Source organism: Sinohyriopsis cumingii, chromosome 1 (genome assembly GCF_028554795.1).
Source record: "Sinohyriopsis cumingii isolate HCF-2022 chromosome 1, ASM2855479v2, whole genome shotgun sequence".
In the NCBI taxonomy this organism is placed as follows: Eukaryota; Metazoa; Mollusca; class Bivalvia; order Unionida; family Unionidae; genus Sinohyriopsis; species Sinohyriopsis cumingii.
In genome coordinates, this window is record NC_142961.1 from 171472529 (window position 1) to 171499705 (window position 27177).

The 27177-nt window shown below is 37.4% G+C and overlaps 1 protein-coding gene across 1 annotated transcript in view; it reads right to left on the reverse strand.

Moving 5' to 3' along the window:
• LOC149808382 (uncharacterized) overlaps nucleotides 1-22145 on the reverse strand; it is a 425114-nt gene extending 402969 nt beyond the window's left edge. Inside the window, exon 1 of the mRNA XM_089968015.1 lies at nucleotides 21797-22145. Within this exon, the coding sequence (XP_089824141.1) occupies nucleotides 21797-22045 (249 nt within the window). The 5' untranslated portion in view covers nucleotides 22046-22145. The remainder of the gene's footprint in view (nucleotides 1-21796) is intronic.
• Between the last annotated feature and the right edge of the window lie 5032 nt (nucleotides 22146-27177).

Sequence of the window (27177 nt, forward strand, 5' to 3'; positions counted from 1 at the left end):
CATAATAATTGTCTCCAAAGCCTCATACATAATAATTGTCTCCAAGGTCTCATACATGATAATTGTCTCCAAAGCCTTATACATGAAAATTGTCTCCAAAGCCTCATACAAAATAATTGTGTCCAAAGCCTGATACATGATACATGATAATTGTCTTCAAAGTCTCTCATACATGATAATTGTCTCCAAAGCCTCATACATGATAATTGTTTCCAAAGCCTTATACAAAGCCTTATACATGAAAACTGTCTCCAAAGTCTGCATGTCTACATGATAATTGTCTCCAAAACCTCATACATGATAATTATCTCCAAAGCCTTATACATGAAAATTGTCTCCAAAGCCTCATACATGATAATTGTCTCCAAAACCTCATACATGCTAATTGTCTCCAAAGCCTCATACATGATAATTGTCTCCCAAGCCTCATACATGATAATTGTCTCCCAAGCCTCATACATGATAAATGTCTCCAAAGCCTCATACATGATAAATGTCTCCAAAGCCTCATACATAATAATTGTCTCCAAAGCCTCATACATGATAATTTCTCCAAAGCCTCATACATGATAATTTGTCCAAAGCCTCATACATGATAATTTCTCCAAAGCCTCATACATGATAATTTGTCCAAAGCCTCATACATGATAATTGTCTCCGAAGCCTCATACAGAATAATTGTCTCCAAAGCCTCATACATGATAATTGTTTCCAAACCCTCATACATGATAGTTGGCGAGTGTTTTCAATAATGAGGTCGTGATAGACTGCTGAAGTATTGATGTACAATATCTGTTTCTGGCTTTAAATGAACATTATCATGGTGATGTCTGAAAAATTGAGTCGATTATGTGTGTATTATGGTGTTGTCTAAAAAACTGAATCGAATATGTATCACGGTATTGCCTGAAAAAAGTCGAATATGTATGTATCGTGGATTTGTCTGAAAAACTTTGTCGAGTATTTACGTATGCATGTATGTATGTCATTCAAAATTCTAATGAATCAACAAAGGAAACCTAGAAAGATAGAAAAAGTGGCTGAATTGATCGTGGTATTATTATCCACATACAACATGAGAATTGCAAACATTCTATCTATTATCGATTATGTTGACCTGGAGACATTTCTTGTAGCGCGACACACTGACAGGCGACTGCAATGACATCAGAGTCAATATCGCTAGCTGGCTCAGCCAATAAAGGAAAGACAATTATGGCGTCTTACATAAGAAAAATTATCAAATACAAAATATATTAAACTTAAATCGGATATAGAACACCCCTCTCTCTCTCCCTCTCTCTCTCTCTCAGCAATTCTACAGGTTACGAAAACAAGTAGTTAAATTATATGATCGATCACTCAGAGGTTCCACATATGTTACATGGTTTCCAGTGGGAGTGAAATAAATTGATTCAAATATTTATTAGCTGCGCGTTCTCTCTTCCAGCATTTTTATTCTGACGTTGAAAATGGACAATCCGTTTTATAATCTGTTGTTAGAAAACTGATATTGGAGTGAATCTTCTTAGCAATCACTGAGAGACTGAGAATTGATTATCGGTAAGCATAATATTGCAATCATTCGGTAATTGACAATTAACTATCGGTAAGCATAATATTGCGAACATGGGGTAATTGATAATCGATTATCGGTAAGCATAATATTGCAATCATGGGTAATTGATAACTGATTATGGCAAAGTCGCACATCATATATAAGTGCGAATAGCTTGATTTATAAATGGTAACGCTCTCTTTGTAACTATATATGAAGTCGTGCTTAGAATGTGCGAGAAATATACACAATGCGATTACGGACTGGGTTAAAAGATTTGTTTCTTTGCTATTTTGGGGTACATCACCGGAGTAGATCTAGGACATTAGCACGCTGTACAACGCATCACTAGAGTACATGTAGGACATTAGTACGCTGTACGGTGCATCGTCAGAGTAGATCGAGGACATTAGCACGTTGTACCTTGCATCATTGGAGTAGATGTTTGGCACGCTGTACTGTGCATCCCTGGAGTAGATCTAGGAGATTATCACACTGTACGGTGCATCATTGGAGTACACCTAGGACATTCACGCTGTACGGTGCATAATTGGAGTAGACCTAGGACATTAGCACGCTGTACGGCACATCACTGGACTAGATCTAGGACATTAGCACGCTTTACAGTTCATCGCTGGAGTAGACGTGGGATATTAGCATGTTGTACTGTGCATGCATCATTAGAGTACATCTAGGACATTAGCATGTTGTACGGTGCATGCATCATTGGAGTAGACCTAGGCCATTAGCATGCTGTACGGTGCATCATTGGAGTCAGGGCCGGCGCTACCATATAGGCAAACTAGGCAGCCGCTTAGGGCGTTGATTTCAGGGGGCGCATTTCTCCAAATCAACAACTGTTTTGAAAAATAAATAAATTAATTTCAGTTTTATTGAGGGTCGTATTTTTAAATCCTGGTTTATTTTATACAGGGACAAATAATCGGGTAGATTCAGTCTGACCGAAACACCAGGCTGACTGGAACAAGCAAAATGAGGGAGTGAAAATCGCGCGTATACGAAACTTTCAGGACGTAATTACGTTCGCGTGTTTTTATAGGCTACGAGTTTTTCCGTGGAATCACGCGTATACGAAACCTTCAGTTTGCCGCGGAAACCAAATTGAGGGGGGTAACTCCTTATTTTAATGGTATATACATTTTGAAATTGATATTTTCCTGGGGGTGGGGGTGGGGGCGCCAGAATCTAACCTTGCCTAGGACGCCAGATAGTCTGGCGCCGACCGTGATTGGAGTAAATCTTGAACATTACCAAGCTCTACGGTGCATCGTTGGTGTAGATGCAGGATATTATCATAATGTACGGTACATCATTGGAATAGATCTAGCACCTTAGCACGCTGTACGGTGCATCATAGCAAGCTATATATCGCATAATTAATTTCAACAACATTTAAAAGAAAGATCCACATGCACCCAATTCGTACGCTTATTTGGACTGCTGAAGCATCCTAACTGCTGTGTCATTAAAATACCAGTGTTTAAACTCCTCTTTGTTTCTGTTGAATGTATATATATATATATATATATATATATATATATATATATATATATATATATATATATATATATATATATATATATATATTCTAATTTTCTTGTAAAGAAATACAATGATGACTTTCGGTAATGCATACCGTAATGACTGGCATACAGTTCTTCAGAGACCGGACACAAGTATTATGTGGCGTCTAGATTTCAGCTAACGTGAATGGAATGCACTTGTTGGTCTATGACTAGAGTGCATTCAAACAAACTAAATTAGTTCTGATTTTATAATACGGACCCATTGGAACGATGTCATCTGATTATACGTATCGTGTCTGCGATAAATCTACTCATCAACGAAGACTTTTCGTTGTAAAACTTTGTTGTGCGAATGCAGTGTGACTGAAATCTTATGATGAGCTCAATTTGACTATATCTTTTGCTCCATGTAACAACAGCCCAATGTAATTTCGCAAATAACTGATTAGGAGTTAATTAAAACGTACTTGGTTAATCTGTCATCCGTCTGTGAAAATCTATGATGTTTGGTCTTACATCCAGATAGACCGAGTTTCCTCTGCCTTGGAAATCTCTGATGATTGGTCTTATATACTGATAGACGAGTTTGCTTGGAAATCTTTTACAATTTGGCGAGCACAGTCCGTTTCCAAGTCAGAACACGCTGCAGAAGGATAATAAGCGGAGAAAAGGAAAACTTCTCAGCGTTTTCGAAGGCAAACATTCTGAAGAACTTACCTAGATTTAGCAAGCAATATATTATAGACATAACCATCTTCATTTCCAGTCTACTATTGTTTTATTCAGCGTGAATATTTCCACAAATGGCATTCATTTGTCAGCCACTCGTGCCTTTTGCAGAATTTCTTATCGGCATTTTATATATCGCGCCTAATACTAAAGGTGTTTTCTTCCGATTCATCGTAGCATCGCATCCGGGGTATTAGATCCCATATTAGGCTTTACTGTATGTAAAGATAATCTGGAAGTTAGTGACCCATGTGAACCGTGACGTGGATGAAAATATTCGAACCTGCTCGGCTAATACTGCGAAACAAAAATGTTCCCCAAATGTATTTCGGCGCAGTAATTTGCAGAAAAAATCTTACATTGGCTCACCAGAAATTTCTTCGAGAAACCGCAATCCAACAACAACCTCGACTGTTTCATCGTTTCGACTGACCAAGCTGTTACGAAGAAAAGAAAAATAGTTCAATGCATTCGAATGTTCTCGGTCAGTCCTTGTTACGTAAATGACCAAGGTGGTCCTAACGACAGATAATGGCATTCGAAACATCCTTGTCTCTTCCCGATGATAGTCTAATAAGTTCGAGGCTCAGAAAGAGACTTTGAGGTAATACAATCGGAGCGTCTTCATCCTTTTCCACGAAGTCCATAAGGAAGCACTGAATGCAGTTTGTCGAAATTGAGATCTATATACTGAACAACTTTCGTTCACAAGGGACATAATGGTGGTAAAATAAGAGACACAATCGGAATAACCTCGGTCGTTGCTGTTGTAACATAGGATGTGTACTCCTCCAGAGGTGATACACGAAATTCATGTGCATTTCTACAACTACTTTGGAAGTTATTTTACGATCTGACGGAAATGGCCGAGCGATGTTCCGATCGGGAGGTAATTTTCTGGGCGCATTAACATCCGTCTAAATGTGCAAAGAATATAGTCTTGACTGCTTGACTCCTTTTGGATTGTACGCCTGTCTATTGCATGTTGACCCTCAGAGGACACAGTGTGACTCTTGGATGGGACGCCCGTTAATCGCAAGTTGACCCTCTAGAGGATACTGCACGAGTCCTTCTGGACTAGACGCCGGTCCATCGCAAGTTGACCTTCGAGAGGATACTGCATGAGTCCTTGTGGATAGGATGCATAAGCATCGCAAGTAAGCCATCTGAGGAACACTAAAACTGATTTGCACGCTTCTAACTAAAAAAATACAGTACCGATGATTAGGGCAAGACTCAAACCATGTATGCTTATCCTAATTCCAGGGTGCCTACCAGTTTGCACTCTCTTTTACCGTGTTTTGTTTTATCCAGAAATATTGTAGCAACCAACCTTTTCTAAATATAGAATTAGGTATAATATACTAAACAACAATGGAATGACGAATTGTTTACAAAATAAACATAAATATAAATACCTTGTTCAGTTGAAGAATAATCCAATTAAAGCGGTAGACTTGTTGAATTCCCTGACCGTGATCTGACTTCCGATGATCTGGAGAAAAAATACTGACGAGCAAACTTTCCGTTCAGTCATCAGATTAGATATTGTTATCGAATCGAACAGAAAACCACACGTTGCAATTTAATATAGAGTTGCTCCTGCGCTGCTTAAGACATGACACAAATTACACTAGAAAATCCAATACACCGCCCTCGTTTGATATGGAACTAGGTCTGCTGTAGGTTTCTGTTTTCTTTAACACCTACAGTCTAAGGCGCGAAAATTTATGCTGGCATTGCTGTGTAGTGTATGTACGACAGTCTAATTGGAATGAACACTTTCTATCATATATTAATTATAGGAGACTATATCTTAGCATTATAATTGTAGGGAATATTTGACTCAATGACCGGAAGTAATAGAGCAGAATCGATGATCTATTACGGACAAGATTTCCTATTGTAATCACATCAGTGAAAAGTGCCAAACTTACAAGACTATTGTCACGTGTCTCCATGGAGACACAAGAGCGTCATGTTCGTAATCCAAGGATCTCTGGCTCGATACCTGAACAAGCTGGTTAGGTGTCTCAATGTGTCCTAAGGAGAGGCACATTTTAGCACCATTTTCATGGTATAGTAAATTAACGTGTTCAAGGTGCCGCTAAAAACCAAACAAAAACCAACTATGATGTGTGAACGAACTACATAGAATATGATTACTTACTCGGCAAGGGGATTCCAGTTAGCGTGCAAACTCGTGGAAACAAGGAGCAATATAGTTCTGTCCCTTGGCATCACTGTCAGAATGCAGTTGCAACGAAGTTTCTTTTGAAGTTCCGTTGATTCTTTTTCGAGATAATTGAAGATGAATGTCCTATTGCTTTGGTCTATTTGCACTATTCTAGTTTTAGACGTCGTGCTATCACTGCAGGCAAGAAGAGAGAGAGAGAGCGGTTTTCGCACGTTTTTGTTTCGATCATGGCTTATACATCATTGAAATTTTGCAAGTGAAATGTGCGTTACACGTGGATGAAAACCTACTCGTATCGGCCTGACCTTATAATAACTCTCTCTCTCTCTCTCTCTGTGACGAACACATGCAGATCCAGTATCCATTGCCCAGCACAAACCAATAAGCAGACTACATGAATGTTAATCTTGCATTTTACCTAATAAGTAACACAAAGTAGTGCTTAAACTGAAGCCGAAAGCAATAGCGCACATTCCTTAATCGATCTCTTACAGTTTATAACTTAAGTTTTATTTTAAAATATATTAAAATAAATAAGTTTAAGGTTTAAAACGGAAAAAGGCACTTTGCCTATTCCAAAGTCATTTGTGCGCTTAATGAAATCTTTATAGTGCTGGTTTGCTTTCTTTATCCGTATATTTTCAGAGCCAGATTAGTACAAGTGTAGGGGCATGGGTCCAAACTTTCAAAAGGGTCCAAACTTTCAAGAGGGTCCAGACTTTCCTTGAAAGAGCAACAAAGCAAAAGTCTGTGTCTATTTACTCAGAGTGTGCATGATATCCAACAATGATGTCAAAGAATAAAACGATGATCAAATTTCAAGTGACAAGTGACTGTATATGTGTGCGTCTGTACGATTTTTTTAGCCTTACAGATTGTTTAAATTCGTGAAATCTTTAAAGCACGAGCTTTATTCTCTCTCCGTCGATTTGTCACTGCATCCAAGGAAACACAGTAGAAACACCAGTAAAAAAAAAGATTTCCAGGCATTACACAAGACTGACTCCTCTCCATCAGTCATATCCATTACTGTTTACATATCCATGACAACATGGAGAATGTGGATCTGCGTCCCTTTAAGAGGGAAGTCAAATTACTTCGTGTACATTTTCTTAAACTTTACAGTAATTTGTCATGTATACTGCATCAACTGATGCACGCGCAGTAATAACCTAAATGCTGTTGAGGGTGTGCGACAAAGTTTGTCTTCCAGGACGTAAGGAATATGATAAAATTCACAACGCTTTTTTTTTTTAGAATGCAACGAAGACACACTTAATATTTTATATTTATTTTCAATATAACAGAACTGTGTTCTGGATTAATCAGATATCCATCTTTTCTACCTGTAAATAAGTGGACAGTTTTACTTATCGGGATATTAGACTCGCTCATTCTAATAATGACAGTAAGTATGACCCTCTCTGCCTATTAGTCGGGCGAAGAGGCAATAGAACCGCGCATTAGTAGTTACCAATCAGTAATCACGCAGTATAATATTTGTTTATCGTTTTAAATCAACAAATTTGCAATGAACATTATTTATATATTTAAATCAACACTTTGCAGTTGATTATTTATTTTCTGAAAGTAGTCTTAACGATGACACGATATAGTACAAGGCGTAATAGTATATTACAATGTTAAAGAAGGAATCAAACTGTATGTGTTGTTTTACGGATTTGGAAATATAAATCAGAGCTCCTGCATCAATTGAAACCCAATTTACTGATCCACCGTTCCAACCTGATTGCACCTTTCCAGGAGAAGGAAAAATACTGCTTAAATCTATTTCGGACGAATTAAGTCCTTACCTTGACAAGTTTTATTCAGTTTTACGGACTGGAAGGTACGCGTAACGAAACGAATATCTTAATGCATACATTTTTGTTAGCAATGAATATTACTCAAAGAAAAACAAAATCTAACGTTTACGACTGCATATAACTAATGATGCATTCATACTCTTTCTGCTTAAACTCTAAAATTCTACAGTAATTAGTTGATACAAGGTTTACGATACTTTCTTATTTATTTTATTTATTTAACATAACATCTTGAAAATATGAAAGTCCCTAAATTAAAAAAATACCTTTGTCTTTGGAAATTGAGGCACACTAATTTGTGTCATGTTTGATTTACAATGTTTGGGTTTTTTCCCTGAATTTTCTTGGCACTAACGTCCTTACAGTCATGCTACAAAGTTTACTTTCGAAACTGAAGAGCTTGATAACATGCAAAAACTACCCACTTCAGAAACTGACATTTGACAAAGAAAGTGCTCAAATCATCGTTTCAAGCCATTGGGAATTTCCCCTTTTTTTTCTGCCAGACAAAATCTATACCTTACTTACTCGGCGCAGTAATTCACAGAAAAATCATACATTTTGTTCACTGGAAATTTCCCCACAAAAAAAGAAATATATTTGGACCATGTGCTATGTATACGATTAGACTGACTAAAGGATTGGCCGAGAAGCTACGAACGAAAAATAAAATAAAATAGTTCGCTCATTTGCAACATCTCGGTCAATCATTGATTTCGTAAATAGTTTAAGGACATTCATTATATGGAGAATGGGAACCAGCCTGGAAATGGGTGAAGCTAAAACAAAGTATATATTGATTTGGCTGATCAGGATTGGTTCATATTGTAAGTTATATTTTAGGAAAAAGAATCTTCAGTGAGTTTATGCTAGTTGTAACTGAAAAAAGAGACATCGTTCTATTGACGGAATTTCACTCTTTTATCAGTCTTGAGTTGGAACATACAGTACTAAAATTAGCACCTGACTGTTCGGTGCGGAATTGAAAGCACATGTTTCAAACACATGCAGGTCCAGAAAATGCTGCGGCTCATATCCTTTCCTCTACACAGAAGATGACATCCAGGTTTCATCTATACTGATAAATATAGGTTTGATCATGAGGACTCAGAAAGTTTAAGATTTTGAATTTTTAATATAATGGTGTTTGCATAGGTTTATGATGGGAACTGAATTAGTAATGTGACCCGACATGACCTTCTAAGCTATTTAGACTAAGAATAATAATTCTTTATTTCAGACTACATAGTCCATACATTGAATGAACCAATCAAAGTTCTCTTGCAAGCACAGTTGATCGATAAAATGGACACTTTAATTGATGAATTGGAAATCGTGGTCCGATGTGCATAGACGATTTACGTTTTGAAAAAACAAGTTAGCACATTTTTACAAAGAATTTTACTTAGTTCAAATTACAACGAAAAATATCTATATCTGATGCTAGCGAGTCATTACAATAAAGTCAAGGGACCAACTGTTTGGAACTTAATTGTTTGACTCTTAACATACATAAGTATCCACTGAGTATAGTAAATGGTCAAATAACAGGGGCACTTACTTAGCTGTAATGGTCTTAAGTGATTCATTCATTAGTATAATATGTTATTTGTGAAGCTGAGAGAGAGAGAGAGAGAGAGAGAGAGACAGACAGACAGACAGACAAAGAATTCCACTTAAAACTAATTAACGTATACAACATCTATACAGATTTTTTCCGGGACTATGGTTATTTTCTTACACACAACATAACTTTAATAATGCCATAATCAATAACCTTTTCTCATTTCCACTTAATTTTGAACAATATTTTAATTTCATTTTTTAAAATCGTATTGAGATTTTTGCATCATCTCGCTTACGATCTTTCCCACAAGCTGGGATTTGTATGAGAGATATCACATGGGTTGAAGGGGCCCCGAGTGGCCGAGTGGTCTAAAGCGGTCTCCGTTACGGATCACTGCCATCTCACCTATGTCTGCGTGGGTTCGAGTACAAGGCTCGGCTAGTGTGGGTACGTGGGAAAGCCTGCCAGTAGCTTCTCGTGGGTCGTGGTTCTCCCCTGGGGTTTCCAGGCTTCTTCCTCCACCAGTTATACTGGCCGCCATGTATAGCCTATCTTGTGCCCCGAGTGGCCGAGTGGTCTAAAGCGCTCTCCGTTGCGGTTCACTGCCATCTCACCTATGTCTGCGTGGGTTCGAGTCCAAGGCTCGGCTAGCGTGGGTACGTGGGAAAGCCTGCCAGTAGCTTCTCGTGGGTCGTGGTTCTTCCCTGGGTTTTCCAGGCTTCTTCCTCCACCAGTTATACTGGCCGCCATGTATAGCCTATATTGTGCTGAAAAATGTCGTTAAACCCTAGAACAACAACAACGTGGCCGAGTGGTCACGGATCACTGCCATCTTACCTCCGTCTACGTGGGTTCGAGTCTAAGATTCGGCCAATGTGGGTATGTGAGAAAGCTTGCCAGTAGCTTCTCGTGGGTCGGTGGTTCTTCCCGAGGTTTTCCCGGGTTCTTCCTCCACCATTCATACTGGCCGCCATGCATAGCCTATCGTGTGCTGAAAAATGGCGTTAAACCCCACAACAACAACAACAACAACGGTTGAAAGATAACGTATTAATTTTAAAATATCACACCTTGGATTGCTAAAATAGAAGTTTGGAGAATTATTCAATGGTGAAGAAATCCTGATACGTTCCTTATGTATTTTTGTGCTTGTTGTAACGGCGCTTTTAACATATCGTTGACTATATCGTTTCCTAGTAAATACAAGCTAAATGCCTTTCCAAAGGAGACGCTGAAAAGACCCTGCCGGCCTAGTCTAGTAATGAACCCGTGATCATTGGATCACAAGTCCAACGCTATTCTACCTAAGTTACCACGGCTCCCTTTTTCATCAGAAATGAACAAATATATTTTTAGGAAAATGAAGGATAACATTATATTATTTTAATCCATGATGCCTACTTACAATTATGTGAACAACTCACAGATCCAAAATCCAAGCGATGTTTAAAAAATCAAAGCTGGTCTTGAAAAACTTGAGCCACATGTTTGGATTTATTGTACATGTATCTGACACATTCTATGTTTAAACTTAAAGCACTTTTTTGCACAACGAATTTAAACTACGACACATGATTTTTTAAAACCCAGAATCGATAGCAACGTTGTTAATGACATCGCACTTAAAAGTTTTAAACCAAGTGCTGAATTGAACAATTCGGACTGGATACTCTGAAAAGAAGTTCTGGGACTCTTGAGTAAAAATGATAAGGAGTAATCCTAAATCTAGGAAACCCATACAACATAGTTTTATTTAGATATGTGTGAAAAAGAGTTATGTTTTAAAGCTCATGAAATTACAGCAGAACTTTGCATAGAACAGTGTGCATACCTAATGCCAATACTAATTATAGCTGTAATGTACACGCAAATATCACCATCCACCCTTCCACTTCTGGACAATAACATGCACGCGAAATATAAACATTCAGCCTTCCACTTCCGGACAATAATGTGCACGCCCAATATCACCATCCGGCCTTCCACTTCCGGACAATAATGTGCATGCCGAATATAACCACCAGGCCTTCCACGTCCAGACAAGAAAGAACGTGCACGTGAAATATCAACATCCACCATCCACTTCAGGACAAGACGGCGTTAAATATTTAAGAAATTTTACACCCCACACCCCACCTCTCAGACTTGCGAAGTAATGTCAGATTTTGTTAGTTTCGAATTCTTTGTTCTTTTGAACCATAACAGTCAGATCATAATTTTGCCTCCCTGGTTCATTTGTTTAATATACATCTAAGAATGTGTGTGTATGTGTTAAGTAATTCTTAAGAGAATCTAGTTATTTATTCAAAGGAAAGATTTGACATGGATCAAAGTCACAGTTACAGTTTTTATTTGTTCATGCATATTATGCTGAGAAATAATCACATTATAAGATACGGTGATTAGCTTTTCTGTGTTCAACGAAGAGAAGAGAGGGAAACAAAAATAATTCCACTCGACCTAAAATAAACATTGACCCAGTGATCAGTATACATATGTACATAAACTTTTAATTTTCATAACTTTACGAAACGCAGATGTTCACCAAGTGTTCTTCGGGTCAGACAAATAATACCCTTTTGCACTGAATCTTGTCATTCGTAACCCATAAACTGGCGCCACTCTGTCAGCTTTAAAACATTGCGGATTCCATTCCGATTTGATAATGGGTTGTCAACAGTCACAGAAAGCCATAAGTGCAGCAACACCGATCGGGGGAAAAAAGCGTAAGTGGCAAGTGCAGTAGCAATTATAGCCATGTATCATTGGACAAGAATAATGAGGATCCAGTAGCTAAGTATATACAAAAAGAACAAGTCTTCTTTTTTAGAGTCTGGAAAATAATTAGAGATAACACTCTGTAGGGTGGTCTACACACAAAGAACATAAGGGCCAGTAACTGGCCTGCTAAATGCACACCAAGAATTGAAGGGCGAGCAATTTCCATGCTAAATACATGTTATGGTGTATACTGTACATAATAGTTTTCATGGTCAAATAGCCACAACAAAGAAGACTTGCGGCTGGACACAAGTTCACGATATTACAGATCATATGCAATAACGTTCTCATCGTAACAACCTACGTTTGTAAGCGTTTAGTAAATATGTAAGGGGATAATAGACTCAGTTGAAAAAATGAATATGGGGCAGACAAACGTAAATACGTACAGAAAAACCAAGGCGCGAGCAGTTAGGCAAACAAACATAGAGAGGGGGTGGGACAGAGATAGAAGGAGAAGACAGCAAGGAACGCACCGAGATAAAGACTAATAGAAACAGGGAGAAAATCGCACACTCAGAGAACTCAAAATGAGGAAGAATGTTTTACCTATCAACTTCGTTTGAAATCGCACATTATTCTTAAGAATGTATGCTGAAACTTTTCCCTGTGACAAAATAGAGATAGACTAAAATGAAGGTCACTTTTTTTTTCATAGTACCCAAATATGCAAACGGTGTTGATGCCAACAGAAATTAATTACTAGGTGGGGGGCTTTCATCGATTGCATTTAAAGGACTAAATCTGACAAAATTGACTACAACCTATCACCCGTAAATCATCAGGGACCTTCGAACAAACACTGAAAACACAGGTATTAGCGACTTAACGAACATCGACACGTGACGGTATTGAGAAAAGGACGAGATCTTAACAACACTAACAAAAGAGAATTTGACAAATGGGAAATTACGTTGAGGAAATGTTACCAGATTAAGATATAGACCGTTATTTATCGTCTTTGGCATAATGATAAATGATTTGACATAGGGAGATGGAAAGTCTGATACACTTATCGTAGTAAAGCATTAACAGGTATTAATCTTTCGAACAATGCCCTTATATATGACCAAGAGCTAACTCAACACCTACAGTATATTATTTTACTATATTGCTTTATTCAATGCACCTGCTCAATTTTCTTCCAAGTTATATTCTATTACTTTCTTCCAAACTACCTTTTGCCGATTATCGGTTAATAAAATGCGGTAAAAATAATGTGAAATTAAAACCCCAATGAACAAATTATTACAAGACGTACCCGCTACCCACTCACACCTCGTAAAATTGACCAAAGGAGCTGTGAGGAAACACAATCCTCCTAAAATAGTGTGTGTTTTGATTCATTTGAAAGGGATCGTTTCAGGAACTTAAAATGACTGACATTCTTCGTGTGAAAAATATTAAAAAATTTCATTTGTTGCTGCGTTCCTGGTGGGAACACAGTGTGCAGTGGCCACGCGACGTGGGGTGGAAACAGCTTGCATTTAATCATAGAATCGATATTTTTGGCTTAGAGGGCATTTTATAGGATATGTTTTGAAGCCGACACGCGCGCATTTGTCAAATCAGATCACAGTGCTATCTTACAAGAATTCCACTAAAACTCCACTTTATACAAGGCGCAAGAATCGATGGAAATTATGTTTGCAGGTTATTTTGGTTTATATATATATATATATATATATATATATATATATATATATATATATATATATATATATATATATATATATATATTCATTACTCGTAATATGCCCATGTGTTATAAATAGTGACAAGAGTTGCGGATTTGTTAACGATGAAATTCTAGTTGCGCGTGAAGATTTCAGATAAAATTTATGCTCTTTTGTGAAAGTTTAATTTACAATAATTATATTCAACTGTCCCTCTGCTTCATTATCGTTCTGCCATGATTTTTAATCCCTATGACATTACATCTTATATCCTAATTTGTAAAGAAAATAAAACCGAAAGAAATACTCTACATCATTATGTTAATTATTTTTTAAAAGGCGAAAGATCTCAGATATATCTCTTGGCCTTGGCTGGATGGTTGCCTGCCCACAGAAATTAGCATCTGTAGATTTGTACTGTTACGTATTAAGAGTTGTATATCTATCTATCTATCTATCTATCTATCTATCTATCCGTCTGTCTGTCTGTTTATATATATATATAGAGAGAGAGAGAGAGAGAGAGTAGAGAGAGAGAGAGAGAGAGAGAAAGAGAGGGAGATATTCATACCAAAAACTTACAAAAATCTTACTAACAGCTGCATCGCAAGGCGCTCAGCACTAAGAGGTTAGTGTTAAGACTGGTGTCAGGATAATGTGACTGGGTGGGACATCATGCTACATGTCTGCGGCATGATGTCTCAGTGCTAGACATCACTATAAACTGCCACACTGCAAACATCGTAGCGATATGACTGAAAAATTGTTAAAGCTACGTTAAATATCCAAATCACACACACACACACACACACACACACACGCTATCATTATATGCCGAGTATGGGTAAGTTTTCCTATTACAGGATTGCATATTTTTATATAATAACACCAGTCTGTTCGTTTAATACAGCTCACCGCAGAAAATATACTCGTTGTTTGGATGGAGTATTAATCTACTCATTGATTGGATGGAGTATTACGGATGGATGGAGTATTACGGAAAATATCATGCTAAGAATTTTTAACAGCAGATTATGGCTCGTTCAATTACGAAAGCACACAAAGAAAACCCACTAACTGGACCGAATTCTATCACCAAAATGACACTTGAGAATTAAATGTACTTCGCTGCTCTTTTTGAATGGTGCTAGAATCCCATCCCAATATACAAGTTGGCAACGCCTTACAATTCTGGTTAATTGTCAACATTGACCAAAGTCAAGTGCCCTAGCATCTTTATATAAGCCGTGCCAGATAGCCTGTGATAGCATAAGGCACGGAGGCACATATAATAGCCATGTCAGATAGCATGTGACAGCATAAGGCACGGAGGCATATATAATAGCCATGTCAGATAGCCTGTACCAGCATAAGGCACGGGGGAGGCATATATAAAAGCCATGTCAGATAGCCTGTAACATCTGAAGGCACGGGGGCATATATTATAGCCATGTCAGATAGCATGTAACAGCATAAGGCACGGAGGCATATATAATAGCCATGTCAGATAGCCTGTAACAGCAGAAGGCACGGAGGCATATATAATACCTATGTCAGATAGCCTGTAACAACAGAAGGCACGGAGGCATATATAATACCCACGTCAGATAGCCTCTTACAGCAGAAGGCACGGAGGCATATATAATACCTATGTCAGATAGCCTGTAACAGCAGAAGGCACGGAGGCATATATAATAGCCATATCAGATAGCCTGTAACAGCAGAAGGCACGGAGGCATATATAATACCTATGTCAGATAGCCTGTAACATAAGAAGGCACGGAGGCATATATAATACCCACGTCAGATAGCTTCTTACAGCAGAAGGCACAGAGGCATATATAATAGCCATGTCAGATAGCCTGTAACTGCAGAAGGCACGGAGGCATATATAATACCTATGTCAGATAGCCTGTAACAACAGAAGGCACGGAGGCATATATAATACCTACGTCAGATAGCAAGTAACAGCATAAGGCACGGAGGCATATATAATAGCCATGTCAGATAGCCTGTAACAGCAGAAGGCACGGAGGCATATATAATAGCCATGTCAGATAGCCTGTAACAGCAGAAGGCACGGAGGCATATATAATACCCACGTCAGATAGCCTCTTATAGCAGAAGGCACGGAGGCATATATAATACCCGCGTCAGATAGCCTCTTACAGCAGAAGGCACGGAAGCATATATAATACCCACGTCAGATAGCCTCTTATAGCAGAAGGCACGGAGGCATATATAATACCCGCGTCAGATAGCCTCTTATAGCAGAAGGCACGGAGGCATATATAATACCCACGTCAGATAGCCTCTTACAGCAGAAGACACGGAGGCATATATAATACCCACGTCAGATAGCCTCTTATAGTTGAGGTCACACACACACACACACACACACACACACACACACACAAACGCGCACAAACACGCACAATTTAAGATGAAAATGCTTACTACATTTTCGAGGAAAGAAAATATACTTACTTCTCATTATCATTTTTTTCCTCAAAATAAATAAAACATTGCTGTGGTATTTGTTTCCATATCCAGGAGTTTTCATAATGCAAAACCTTATCTGATTTAAACTTTTCATATAAGTCAAATGTCCCACCGCAATAAAATGTTTTGGCTCCTGAAGGGTTGATAATGGATACACACACACACACACACACACACTTGTGTGTGTGTGTATATATATATATATATATATATATATATATATATATATATATATATATAGAGAGAGAGAGAGAGAGAGAGAGAGAGAGAGAGAGAGATTATGGCGTCCAAAGTTAGATACTTTATCCTTTATTTTCAATGTAGATTTTGAAACTGTCTCTTGTCAATGTCAAAGCTATACATGTCTGTTATTTTTTGTAATATCTGAGACAAGGATTTCCGTTGGAAGAAAAACAGTCAAAGTTTCTTCTAAACATTTTGTTCTAGTTTAAAGTTTCCCCAAGACTGGGATCACGAGAGAATCTGACTTTTGCCTCCTTATTATGAAAAAGGCGACAGTATCTGCATGTGAGCAGTCAAATATGATACAATCAGACACATCGTGGTACATAACTATAGCTGAATGACCCAACACTGTGCGAGCCTTGACCCCAGAAATCTGACCTTGATAAAGGTATGAGTGTTATCACTCAAGTTCAAATGACAGCACAGGTACGGCACTCAAGTTCAACAGGTATGTGTTTCTTTCGTATCTCGGCTGACTAAAATAATGGTAAGCTCAAGTCTCCTTCAGAAACTAAAATTCACTGAAGTTGCAATTCCTTGCCTGGTCGCCTGGTTTCTGTTCCCTTTATTAGCAGACGAAATCGCCCACTAGCGCAGACAGGCTGTCGCTATTGGTAGTTCAGCCGACAGGCTGTCCCTATCGGTAGGTCAGCCGACAGGCTGTCCCGATCGGTAGGTCAGCAGACAGGCTGTCCCTATCGGTAGGTCAGCAGACAGAATGTCTCTATTCAGCAGCAACAGTTAATAGACATGCAGACTCTTCGTGTATGTTTTCAACGCAGACACAAGTGAGTTTTCAAGAACTGTGGTTAGTTGTACGCTTCGAGGATTCTCACTTTAAATAGTGTTGTAGTCACGAAGTTGTTGAGAGTTGTTCATCTGACAGTATTCCTCACATGTAATGCGAATAAGCGAGAAAAAAAAAACAGATCGTGTTATGGTACTGGATAACTACATGTACTACATGTAACTTGATATTATATATTGTATACAAGAAGTAAACACACATAATATAATATAATATAATATAATATAATATAATATAATATAATATAATATAATATTTGACCGCTCCGGTGGCTTAGTGGTTAGAGAGTCCGCCTCTATATAATATAATATAATATAATATAATATAATATAATATAATATAATATAATATAATATAATATAATATTTGACCGCTCCGGTGGCCTAGTGGTTAGAGAGTCCGCCTCTATATAATATAATATAATATAATATAATATAATATAATATAATATAATATAATATAATATAATATTATATTATATTATATAATATAATATTTGACCGCTCCGGTGGCCTAGTGGTTAGAGAGTCCGCATCGGAAGCGGGAGGTCGTGGGTTCGAACCCCGGCCGAGTCATACCAAAGACTTACAAAAATGGTACTAACAGCTGCCTCGCTAGTGATATAGTGAGTAAGACTTTCTGCGTGCTTGCTTTGTCTCTGTTATAAAGTCCGTGAAGACAACGAGTAGATATCACTAATGTAACAATACAAAGGATTTGTATTGTGAAACAAGAAAGCAAAGTAATCCCAGCAATTTACAGGTATCCTCGTCAACAAAACTGATTAATATTGGAGTTACCATTCACTGCCTTGAGATATGACGCAACTAACGATGTCCGTGCAGATAACTAATCGGTGTGATGAAATAAGTCAATTATTAATTGCCAAATATAACAAAACATAAGACAAAAGTTTAGTACCCTGCACAATATCATTACCACTTGAACATATACTTAGTTTTTATAGTATACGAGTGAAAGAAATGCACATATCACAGAAATGATACTACAGTTGATATCTAGAGTACAGATCCACTGCAGCAGACCTTGCTTGGCTGGTGTTTCGTCTCCATGGTGATCCGTGTTATGATATCACATCAGCCTTTGTCCGTAACATCTAGCGTAATTTCGTTTACTGAGGTTGACTCAGATTTATTTGATCTGATAGATCAGATGAAACAAAAGCTACCACTTCATGCGTGCACAGCCGTGATCAACGACGCAGCCCCCGGACAACATTCAAACGTTGTAGACTTCATAGAGCATGTGGTTTAATGAGAACCGGTTTTGTTACATGTTCAACATTAACCAAGTATATTATTATGTTTAATATGAACTAAATATGTTATTATGTTCAGCATTAACCATTGTGTTTGTTGGTGTGCTTTTAAACACTAGTCAATCAATTAATCAATTAACCAGTTCAAGGAAAAACGTAAACCAAGTTTGCACGCTTAACAAATACAATGCGATCTCAGAATAAACACAAACTCACATGACGACCCGACTATGTCAACTGACACAAAGCTTTAACTGCATACATATTATAATTACTTGTAGCAATAAAAAGTACAACAAATAAGTTTACGCCACTCTGTCATACAATTAAAAAATTAGAAGTCAACAAGGGCCAAAACGCTGAGGGAGGAAAATGCCGATATCACGGCACTTATTTTAATCCAGATACAAGGGCAATATTGCACTATTGTTATTCGGATATCACACAAATAATTGTTATACAGATAATACATTTTGATATGCAGATATTACACACATTAATGTTATACAGCTAACACATTTTGATATGCAGATATCACTTTACTTATTGTTATACAGATAATACATTTTGATATGCAGATATCACACACATTAATGTTATACAGCTAACACATTTTGATATGCAGATATTACTTTACTTATTGTTTTCCCATGGATCTTAGTCATAAAGGTGTGTAAAATAAAAACAATTTCTGAATACTTCTACGGGACATATTACTTTCTACCAGGAAATTACATCAAAGACATTTATCATAGACTCTAAAATGTCACCACTTGAAAACAAAACAGATGTTTTCAATGTTACGAAAGAAAATTACTTTAAAATCTGCAGACCATGGTAAAAGTCCAGCATTTTCAACGGATATATTCTTACCATAACACGAAGCATCGAAAGACATACTATATTATATGTATTTTGGCACTGAAGGAACTTAAAGAATTTTCAAGTAGGACCAGGTATAAATGAATCTTGGACTGAACAGAGATGTCGTTAAAACTGATTTAGTTTGCAACTTATGTGATATGACTTGAGAAGACGTTATCTTAATGAATATTTTTATTACGGTTGTATACTTTCATTTGCAAGAATCACAATCTGAAACAAAACGGATTTAATACCGATATATTTAATCAACAGAACTACAATTAGTACAAAAATGTCCCTCTCGGATGATAATATTTTGAGGGGAAGACTGAAATGTCAACTTTTATCATCGCTGGAACTTGCACCATACTAGTGGGTACGCTTCATCGATGATACAGAAATGAAGTCGCAACATGGAAGACAGAAACTGGATGATTTTATATAAAATGCAAAGAACACCCACCCTTCACTAAAATTCACGGCAGTAGTTTCCAACTCAGACCATGTTTTTTTTCTTTCTGGACGCAACAAACAGAAAATAAACTCAAATGAACATCTACTCAAAACCAACTGTTAAACACTAGTAACTTCTCCCATCCAGTTGTCATCTAACACATTGCATTAGAAACATCTCATATAGCCAGGCACAGAGGATACTCAGACCTTGCTCCGACGATGAAACATTCCAAAAAATATTTGAAGAGTTATCTGAACATTTGATAAACCGAAGCTACGAGAAAGACCTGATGGCGGAGGCAACACGAAGAGCTAAACAAAGAAACCACAATGACCTACTAAAGATAGAGAGAAGGAAAAAGTTGATCGGATACCATTTATCATGACCTACCATCCAGACAACCACAAAGTTGCTAATATCATCTAGATACTCTGGTCCATCGTGGAATCTTGTGATACACTAGACTTAATCCTCCCCAACAAACCAGCTGTAACCTACCACAGACCAAAAATCTCAATAACACCAGTGTCAGAGCGAAGCTGACTTTAATCACAAGCCAAGACCACCCCAGCAAATTTCGTCCCTTCGGTGATAAAAGATGCAAAACTTGTTAACATATAGAGACCTACACAGAGACGAGCGAAAAATTGAACATACATGGTCCAAACAGAACGTGCAAAACAGAATGTAATTTATTTCATCACATGTAAGATCTGTGGCCTCCAGTAAGATGGAGAAACCGAAAGGCTACACAAAAGGACCACAGATCTGATTGGCTGACAAAGAAGCTGGACAAAAGTCCGGTTACAGAGTACTTCCCTTCCCCTGGTCACACATACAGTGATGTAACACTAATTGCAATTGCTCACAACCCGAATTGGAGTTCCGAAACCAGGAAAGAAAAGGAATCTTCCTGGTTACGCAGCCTCAGAACATTCAAACCAAGTGTCTTAATCCAAGAAGACTATAAAAAGACAACCATGCACAAATAAAATCATCGTCTATTTACAGTCAGCACATTTTCTTTAAACGATTCTTTCATTTTGCTCAGTAAGTAAATCACTCACCTATAATAACTGCTCAAACAATGAAATATCCGGGATATAATTTAGACTTATTCCAAACCATAAAAAAGAACAACAAATGTCGATATACCTCATCCATTTGTAGGTCGATATAAACTAGGGTACAACACCATCATTCAGCTAGCTAATTAGAAACTTGTTTTGCATTGTTCGTTTTCAGTTTAATGCATTTATCTTAATCAAAATCTGACACGTGATCCCTTGCTGGATCCAGTGCAATAGTATTCGCCATATGAATTGTGCTTGTGTGTGATATTTCCCAAAAAGCTTTTGTGATCACAATTTTCACAGTAATATAAAATATTGCAGACTTCTGTGGAATTTTATCAAGTTAAGCATAACTGTCGTAGCTATTTGCATTGATCTAAATTATTTCAAGACGCACTTACCAGACACAAAACCCGAAACAGTAAGCTAATAACGCCAAGTCTTATCAAATTAATAAAAGCAATTTACTGCCTTTGAACTCCTCGGGTGGTACAATTCACAAGTATCAATTCTTCAGTTAGATCAAATTTTTGCCTAATTTACTTCGTCTGTATTTGTGGTCGGGCGGTGAACTTGACAAAAATCGTTTTTCTAAAATGCGGAAATTAATTTTCGTCTTTAAGGCTTTCAAGCGCTCTTGAATAAGTCTAAGGTAAAAATATAAAGAAAGTAGTCAATTGCATTACCTTCTGTACAGCACTAGAGTCGATCCAGCTAGGTACTGAGATTGTCGTCTGCTCGCTACTCCGTTCTATATCCAGCTCGCGTTCCAGGTTTTCTAAACATAAAACCATTTCCTTAAGTTTATGAAGTTCTATATCAAGTTGTTCTGATAAGGTACTAGCCTCCTCTGCCTCTCCGTTATCGTTATCCGACTCCCTAAATAGTCTCAAATCGGCAGATAACTGACCCTGAATTCCTTTCTCGTCTGCCATCCTTGTAAACAGTGTGTCGAATGTTGATAATTAAAACAGATAGTGCAATATAAATGTTTCGGTTTTCTTGGCCAGTTGTCCGTCATCTACTGGCGCCAAATTTAAGCAATGAAATAAAACTAAAGTTTAAACTCCTTTGTTATTTTTTTTTTTACAGCTTGAAAAAACAGGTCACGGTCTACATGCTTTATTTAACAGGATCATAGCTTGAGAATCCAGTCTATTTTTATTTCAACTGCAGTGCAAACCATAGTGTTCTCGCAAAAACAACCAACATTCGAGAAGTTTTAAAAATAACTCCAGATGATTAAACCCTTCTGGTATATACGTCCATAACATTAGGTCCGTACACAAGGGTAAGCACTATTCTGGAAGACGACATAGTAAAATAAAACAGCTTGTAGAAGCTGCAATAGCTTATAATTATTCCTTTCGTTCCACAGGTTTTACGAAGATTTGTTTTTAACAACAACCATACCGGTCTGCAAACATGACAACATGGTACCTCAAATACGTGTTCAAGTGATTGCTACTCTCCATTCGTGGTGCATTGAAAACTTTACACAAGGATAAGGTATGTGCATTTGTCATCACGGTATAATACCATAGTTTCAAACATACCGCTGTCTGTTTACGAAGAGTCTTTCATATCCATACCGTATCGCGATCACAGGTCACTCGGCGAATTTACAGTAGATTGTAATAACCGCGTTTACTGTATGACATTTATTTCGTTCCTTCAGATCATGCATTGAATAAATGGAGAATATTCTGTTATCCCCGTGCACCTTTACTTACATGACGTTTTTCTCTCGAATAAGTAGTAGCCCTGATTCCGCTACTTGTTCAACTGGACAAACGTCACGGAAATGAAGATCGTACATTCTGGTTTTTTTTTTGGGTGGGAACCTCGTTTTTTGTGTGAAATCACTAATTGAAAAACAAACTTTCAGACCCGTTACTTTTTTATATAACATCCGTTGTAAACAAAGAGAAAAAATAAAAGAAATCAAAGCCTCGGCGCACTAAAGAGAATTCCATCCAATTCAATTTCTTGCTTTCTTCCAATATAAAACAGATTTAAAAGAAAGTGAATTTAAAATCTCTACGTATCCACATAGTGCACTTAAAGAAGCAGGCGTATTACTTACTACACGTGAGTTTAATTTAAAAAATGCTATCGCGTCATCATGGCGCTTCTGACAATGTAAATTCGTATGTACAGTCAATAGGATTGAAGACACAGTTCCTCATGTTTTAATTCAGATTTGTAAGATTCTGCTTGACTGCCGCAGAAACGATACTATCACAGACTGCATTATTAATTCTGGATGGGTTTTCTGGTTGTACGTTAAAAAAGAATCTACGAAAACAAAGTCTGCACATTTGTGGAGTGGTAAATAAAGCTCAAGTGGCCCATAAATCGTTCCACAAGAGATCGAGAAATTTTCTTCAGCACTAAAAGATTCTAACTTTAGGTAATTTGCAGTGTGTTAATTGCTAGAATCTGTTTTCTCGTTTCTCCTGAATTTTGAGGAACACACATCGCAAACCTCCATGTTCAAATATTGGGTCAGAAGCATCGCACGCGCCAGATCTCATCTGCTTCAATGACAAGCAATCAGCAGGTTCAATGATCGGATGCTAATGGTTTAAGCAGAAAACAAGATAGTAATTTGTCTTCACTAAGGATTTTCTTTTCTTAGGGGTTTTAGGGTTACTAGAAGCTACTCAATCAATGAAAATTTTCCATAAATTTCAATGATTTTAGAAATAGCCTTGTCCTACTGGCGTCGGAATTCCACAAAATCTCCATGTCAATTGGTAGATTTGGAAATCAAGTAGAAAAATCATGATATATGATTGACAAGCTGAGCATTAAACCGATCAGATCTTCATGTCTTGCCAATAATCCGCAAAATGCAGCGCTGGATTAAACTTGAAGCAATATCGTAATTCTTACAAGGTAATCAGCATATATCATCCCGATTTAACGGCTTATCGATATCGGTGCCCAATGAATACTGGAAGAATGAAATATAGCAGAGACTAAGCTGACGTTCGTGTGAAAATTCGACACATTTTCCGCTTGTACATTGTGTCCACCACCACTAAAATTGAAAGAATATACCGTTGTAATATTAACGTACATGTCCATTTTTAAAAATACTAAATCATGCATTTCATGATTCACCGCATATCAATACAAATATTAGGGATAAATAAATTGTGGTTTTATATATCAGTTATTTAAAAATTGGTTTATTTTATTATTTTACTAAACTCTGTCTTTAAACATTTTTTCGCGTGACTTCGTGCTAAACTTATTTTTCTCTGTGACGTTAATTTAAATGTCAAAACATAGTACGTAATGTAATTTGTTAACCTAATACATTTTTATACTTATCCTTTGCGCGGGGCAAATGCCGGAAACTTCCGTTCTGTCTTACATAAAGTTTAAGTGATTTATAGAGCAGTTCAAACGTCAGCAGACTGCATATGTTTCATCGTTTTTCTACGGTCTGCAACACAAGAGATCGAGGAAAACAAACTCGTTTGAAAGTGGTTTCGCTACTTCCTGATCTAATATGTTATATGTTCTTCGGCGTGAAACAAGTTCAAAAATGTTAATACAATTCATGAACTTATGGCCGTGTTTACCTAAAAGAAAAAAGCCCAAATCTTTCTCATTTGTCATTCTCTCTATATCTCTTTGATGAAGCTGCATGCGGATCTAAACTGTGTTGAACACAGACGTAATTTGAAGGAAAGTAAATAGATGTTATCGTCTCCAGGCGAGCCATATAACTGCAGATTGTGCAGCTAAGGCACTAATCTATCTCGACAGCCCGCAAACTCCATTCAGACGTCGTGATATATGATCCATTATTCACCGGAAACAACGGAAATAAAAACTACATCGACCTAATGAAGCAATTTCACTGACATTCATCAAAAACTTGATAAAATTTCGCTATTCACACCTTTTTATTGAGCTATAGACTTCCAGTGATGACCATTTGTTATCGCTTTTTGATAATTAAATCCTACATAGATGCAAAGTTTCTCTTTCTTCTAACACATCGTTTATGAAATCCATGCTGATCAACCTCTCTATCTATAACTTCGGACGTCATTTGATAAGGACGTCCTTTGATTCATTTGGACTTCCTTTCATTCGGACGTCCTGTTATTAATTCAGACTTCACTGATTCGGAGATCTTTTGATGATCGAAAGGCTTGAAAGATAGCAGACTTTTTTCGGTGACAAGAAATTTAGATCAAAGCTACGAGATGAACCTACAATGGAGGCAATATTGTCATCACTAAAATGAAGTGTTCATGAATAAATATAAGAGTATCTATCTTATGGGTTTGTCAAAACTAGAAAAGTTGACAAATTGCAAATTCCCAGCTGGAAACCTGTCATCCAATGATTAGGAAAAGCATTCTTGCATGGGACACTCCAAGTCGATACTTATATACGAATCTGCGACTATTGTACACAAATCTATTATAAACCAAGACACCAAATGTACTCACACAAATCTATCATATACAAGGACAACATTAGAGAAACTCATATATTTTGTACCAAAATATCACGGAGACAATAATATTAATGTATAGCTAACTGCTGGATCGAGGAAACCAATTCCAAGAGGAAACCACCGACCTAGGACGAACGAATAACTACAAGTGGCATCGGGAACAAGCGATTTAGGAGAACGCTGTCAGGACTCAAAACATCTAACCAGATTATGTGAGTTTTGTGTGCAAATGTCTTTTACAACGGATCTGCTTGTTAAGGTCGCTTTCATCAATAGCAGTAATTGCTTACTAAGGTCGTTTTCATCAATAGCAGTAATTGCTTACTAAGGTCGTTCTCATCAATAGCAGTAATTGCTTAATAAGGTCGTTCTCATCAATAGCAGTAATTGCTTACTAAGGTCGTTCTCATCAATAGCAGTAATTGCTTACTAAGGCCGTTCTCATCAATAGCAGTAATTGCTTAATAAGGTCGTTCTCAACTATATCAGTAATTGCTTACTCAGGTCGCTTTCACCAATACCAGTAAGTGCTCACTAAAGTCGTTCCCAGTAATGTCTTACTAAGGTCGTTCTCATCAATAGCAGTAATGTCTTACTAAGGTCGTTCCCAGTAATGTCTTACTAAAGTCGTTCTCAGCAATAGCAGTAATTACTAACTATTCAAAATGGTGACAAAGAATTGACCCCTACCCACGGTACATTGATTTGGTACAAAAAAAAAACAACAAGAAAACCAAACGTATAGTAATATATGCCATTATATCCCTGACAAGTTCTATTTGACTGTGCCTTTCTGTGTGGCGGTTATAGCTCAATGTTGAGGTTATACTATTTAAAACGTACACATGTAAAACCCACAAACTAGCTTGTAATTCTAGTATGGAATGTACCATATTCTCTCTCTCTCTCTCTCTCTCTCTCTCTCTCTCTCTCTCTCTCTCTCTCTCTCACACACACACACACACACACACTTGGGACACCATACCGACCTGAAGATTATACTGCCGAAAGTCATTTGAAAGTTGAAATAAAACCTAATAAATATTTTACGAGGTGATTTGTCTCGTAAACTCTAAGTCAATCTGTTTCCAAAACCAGAGAGAGAGAGAGAGAGAGAGAGAGAGAGAGAGAGAGAGAGAAAAGAAAGGAAGTTCAATCCTCTTGAAAGAGGTGTCACTTGTTGATTTTGTAAATACAGCCACATGTTGGGGAATCTTGGCATGCGAGAGTACTCGGGATCGAGCTGTAAAGACAAAAGTCTGTTTGAGCTTCTGGCCAGCAAAACTGGTGTCAGCCCGTGGCTGGGGCTTTATATACCAGTTTCTTAAGACAACGCCAAATATAGCGCGCGCCTAGCTCTTTGCGATGGCCAGAATTTCAAAGTGAGGCTTCGTAGTCTCTTACAGATTATTGTCTAGGTCTATGTACATTATTACGTAGGTACTTCTGCAAGATCAGCACATTTGCCCTCTAGAGGAATCTTTGGAATCTGTCTAGTTCATCTATTTACGTAACCTAGTGAATGTACTTTTTTTTTCTGACTTGAGATACAGGGCAATATATGTATAAGACGGTTCGTAC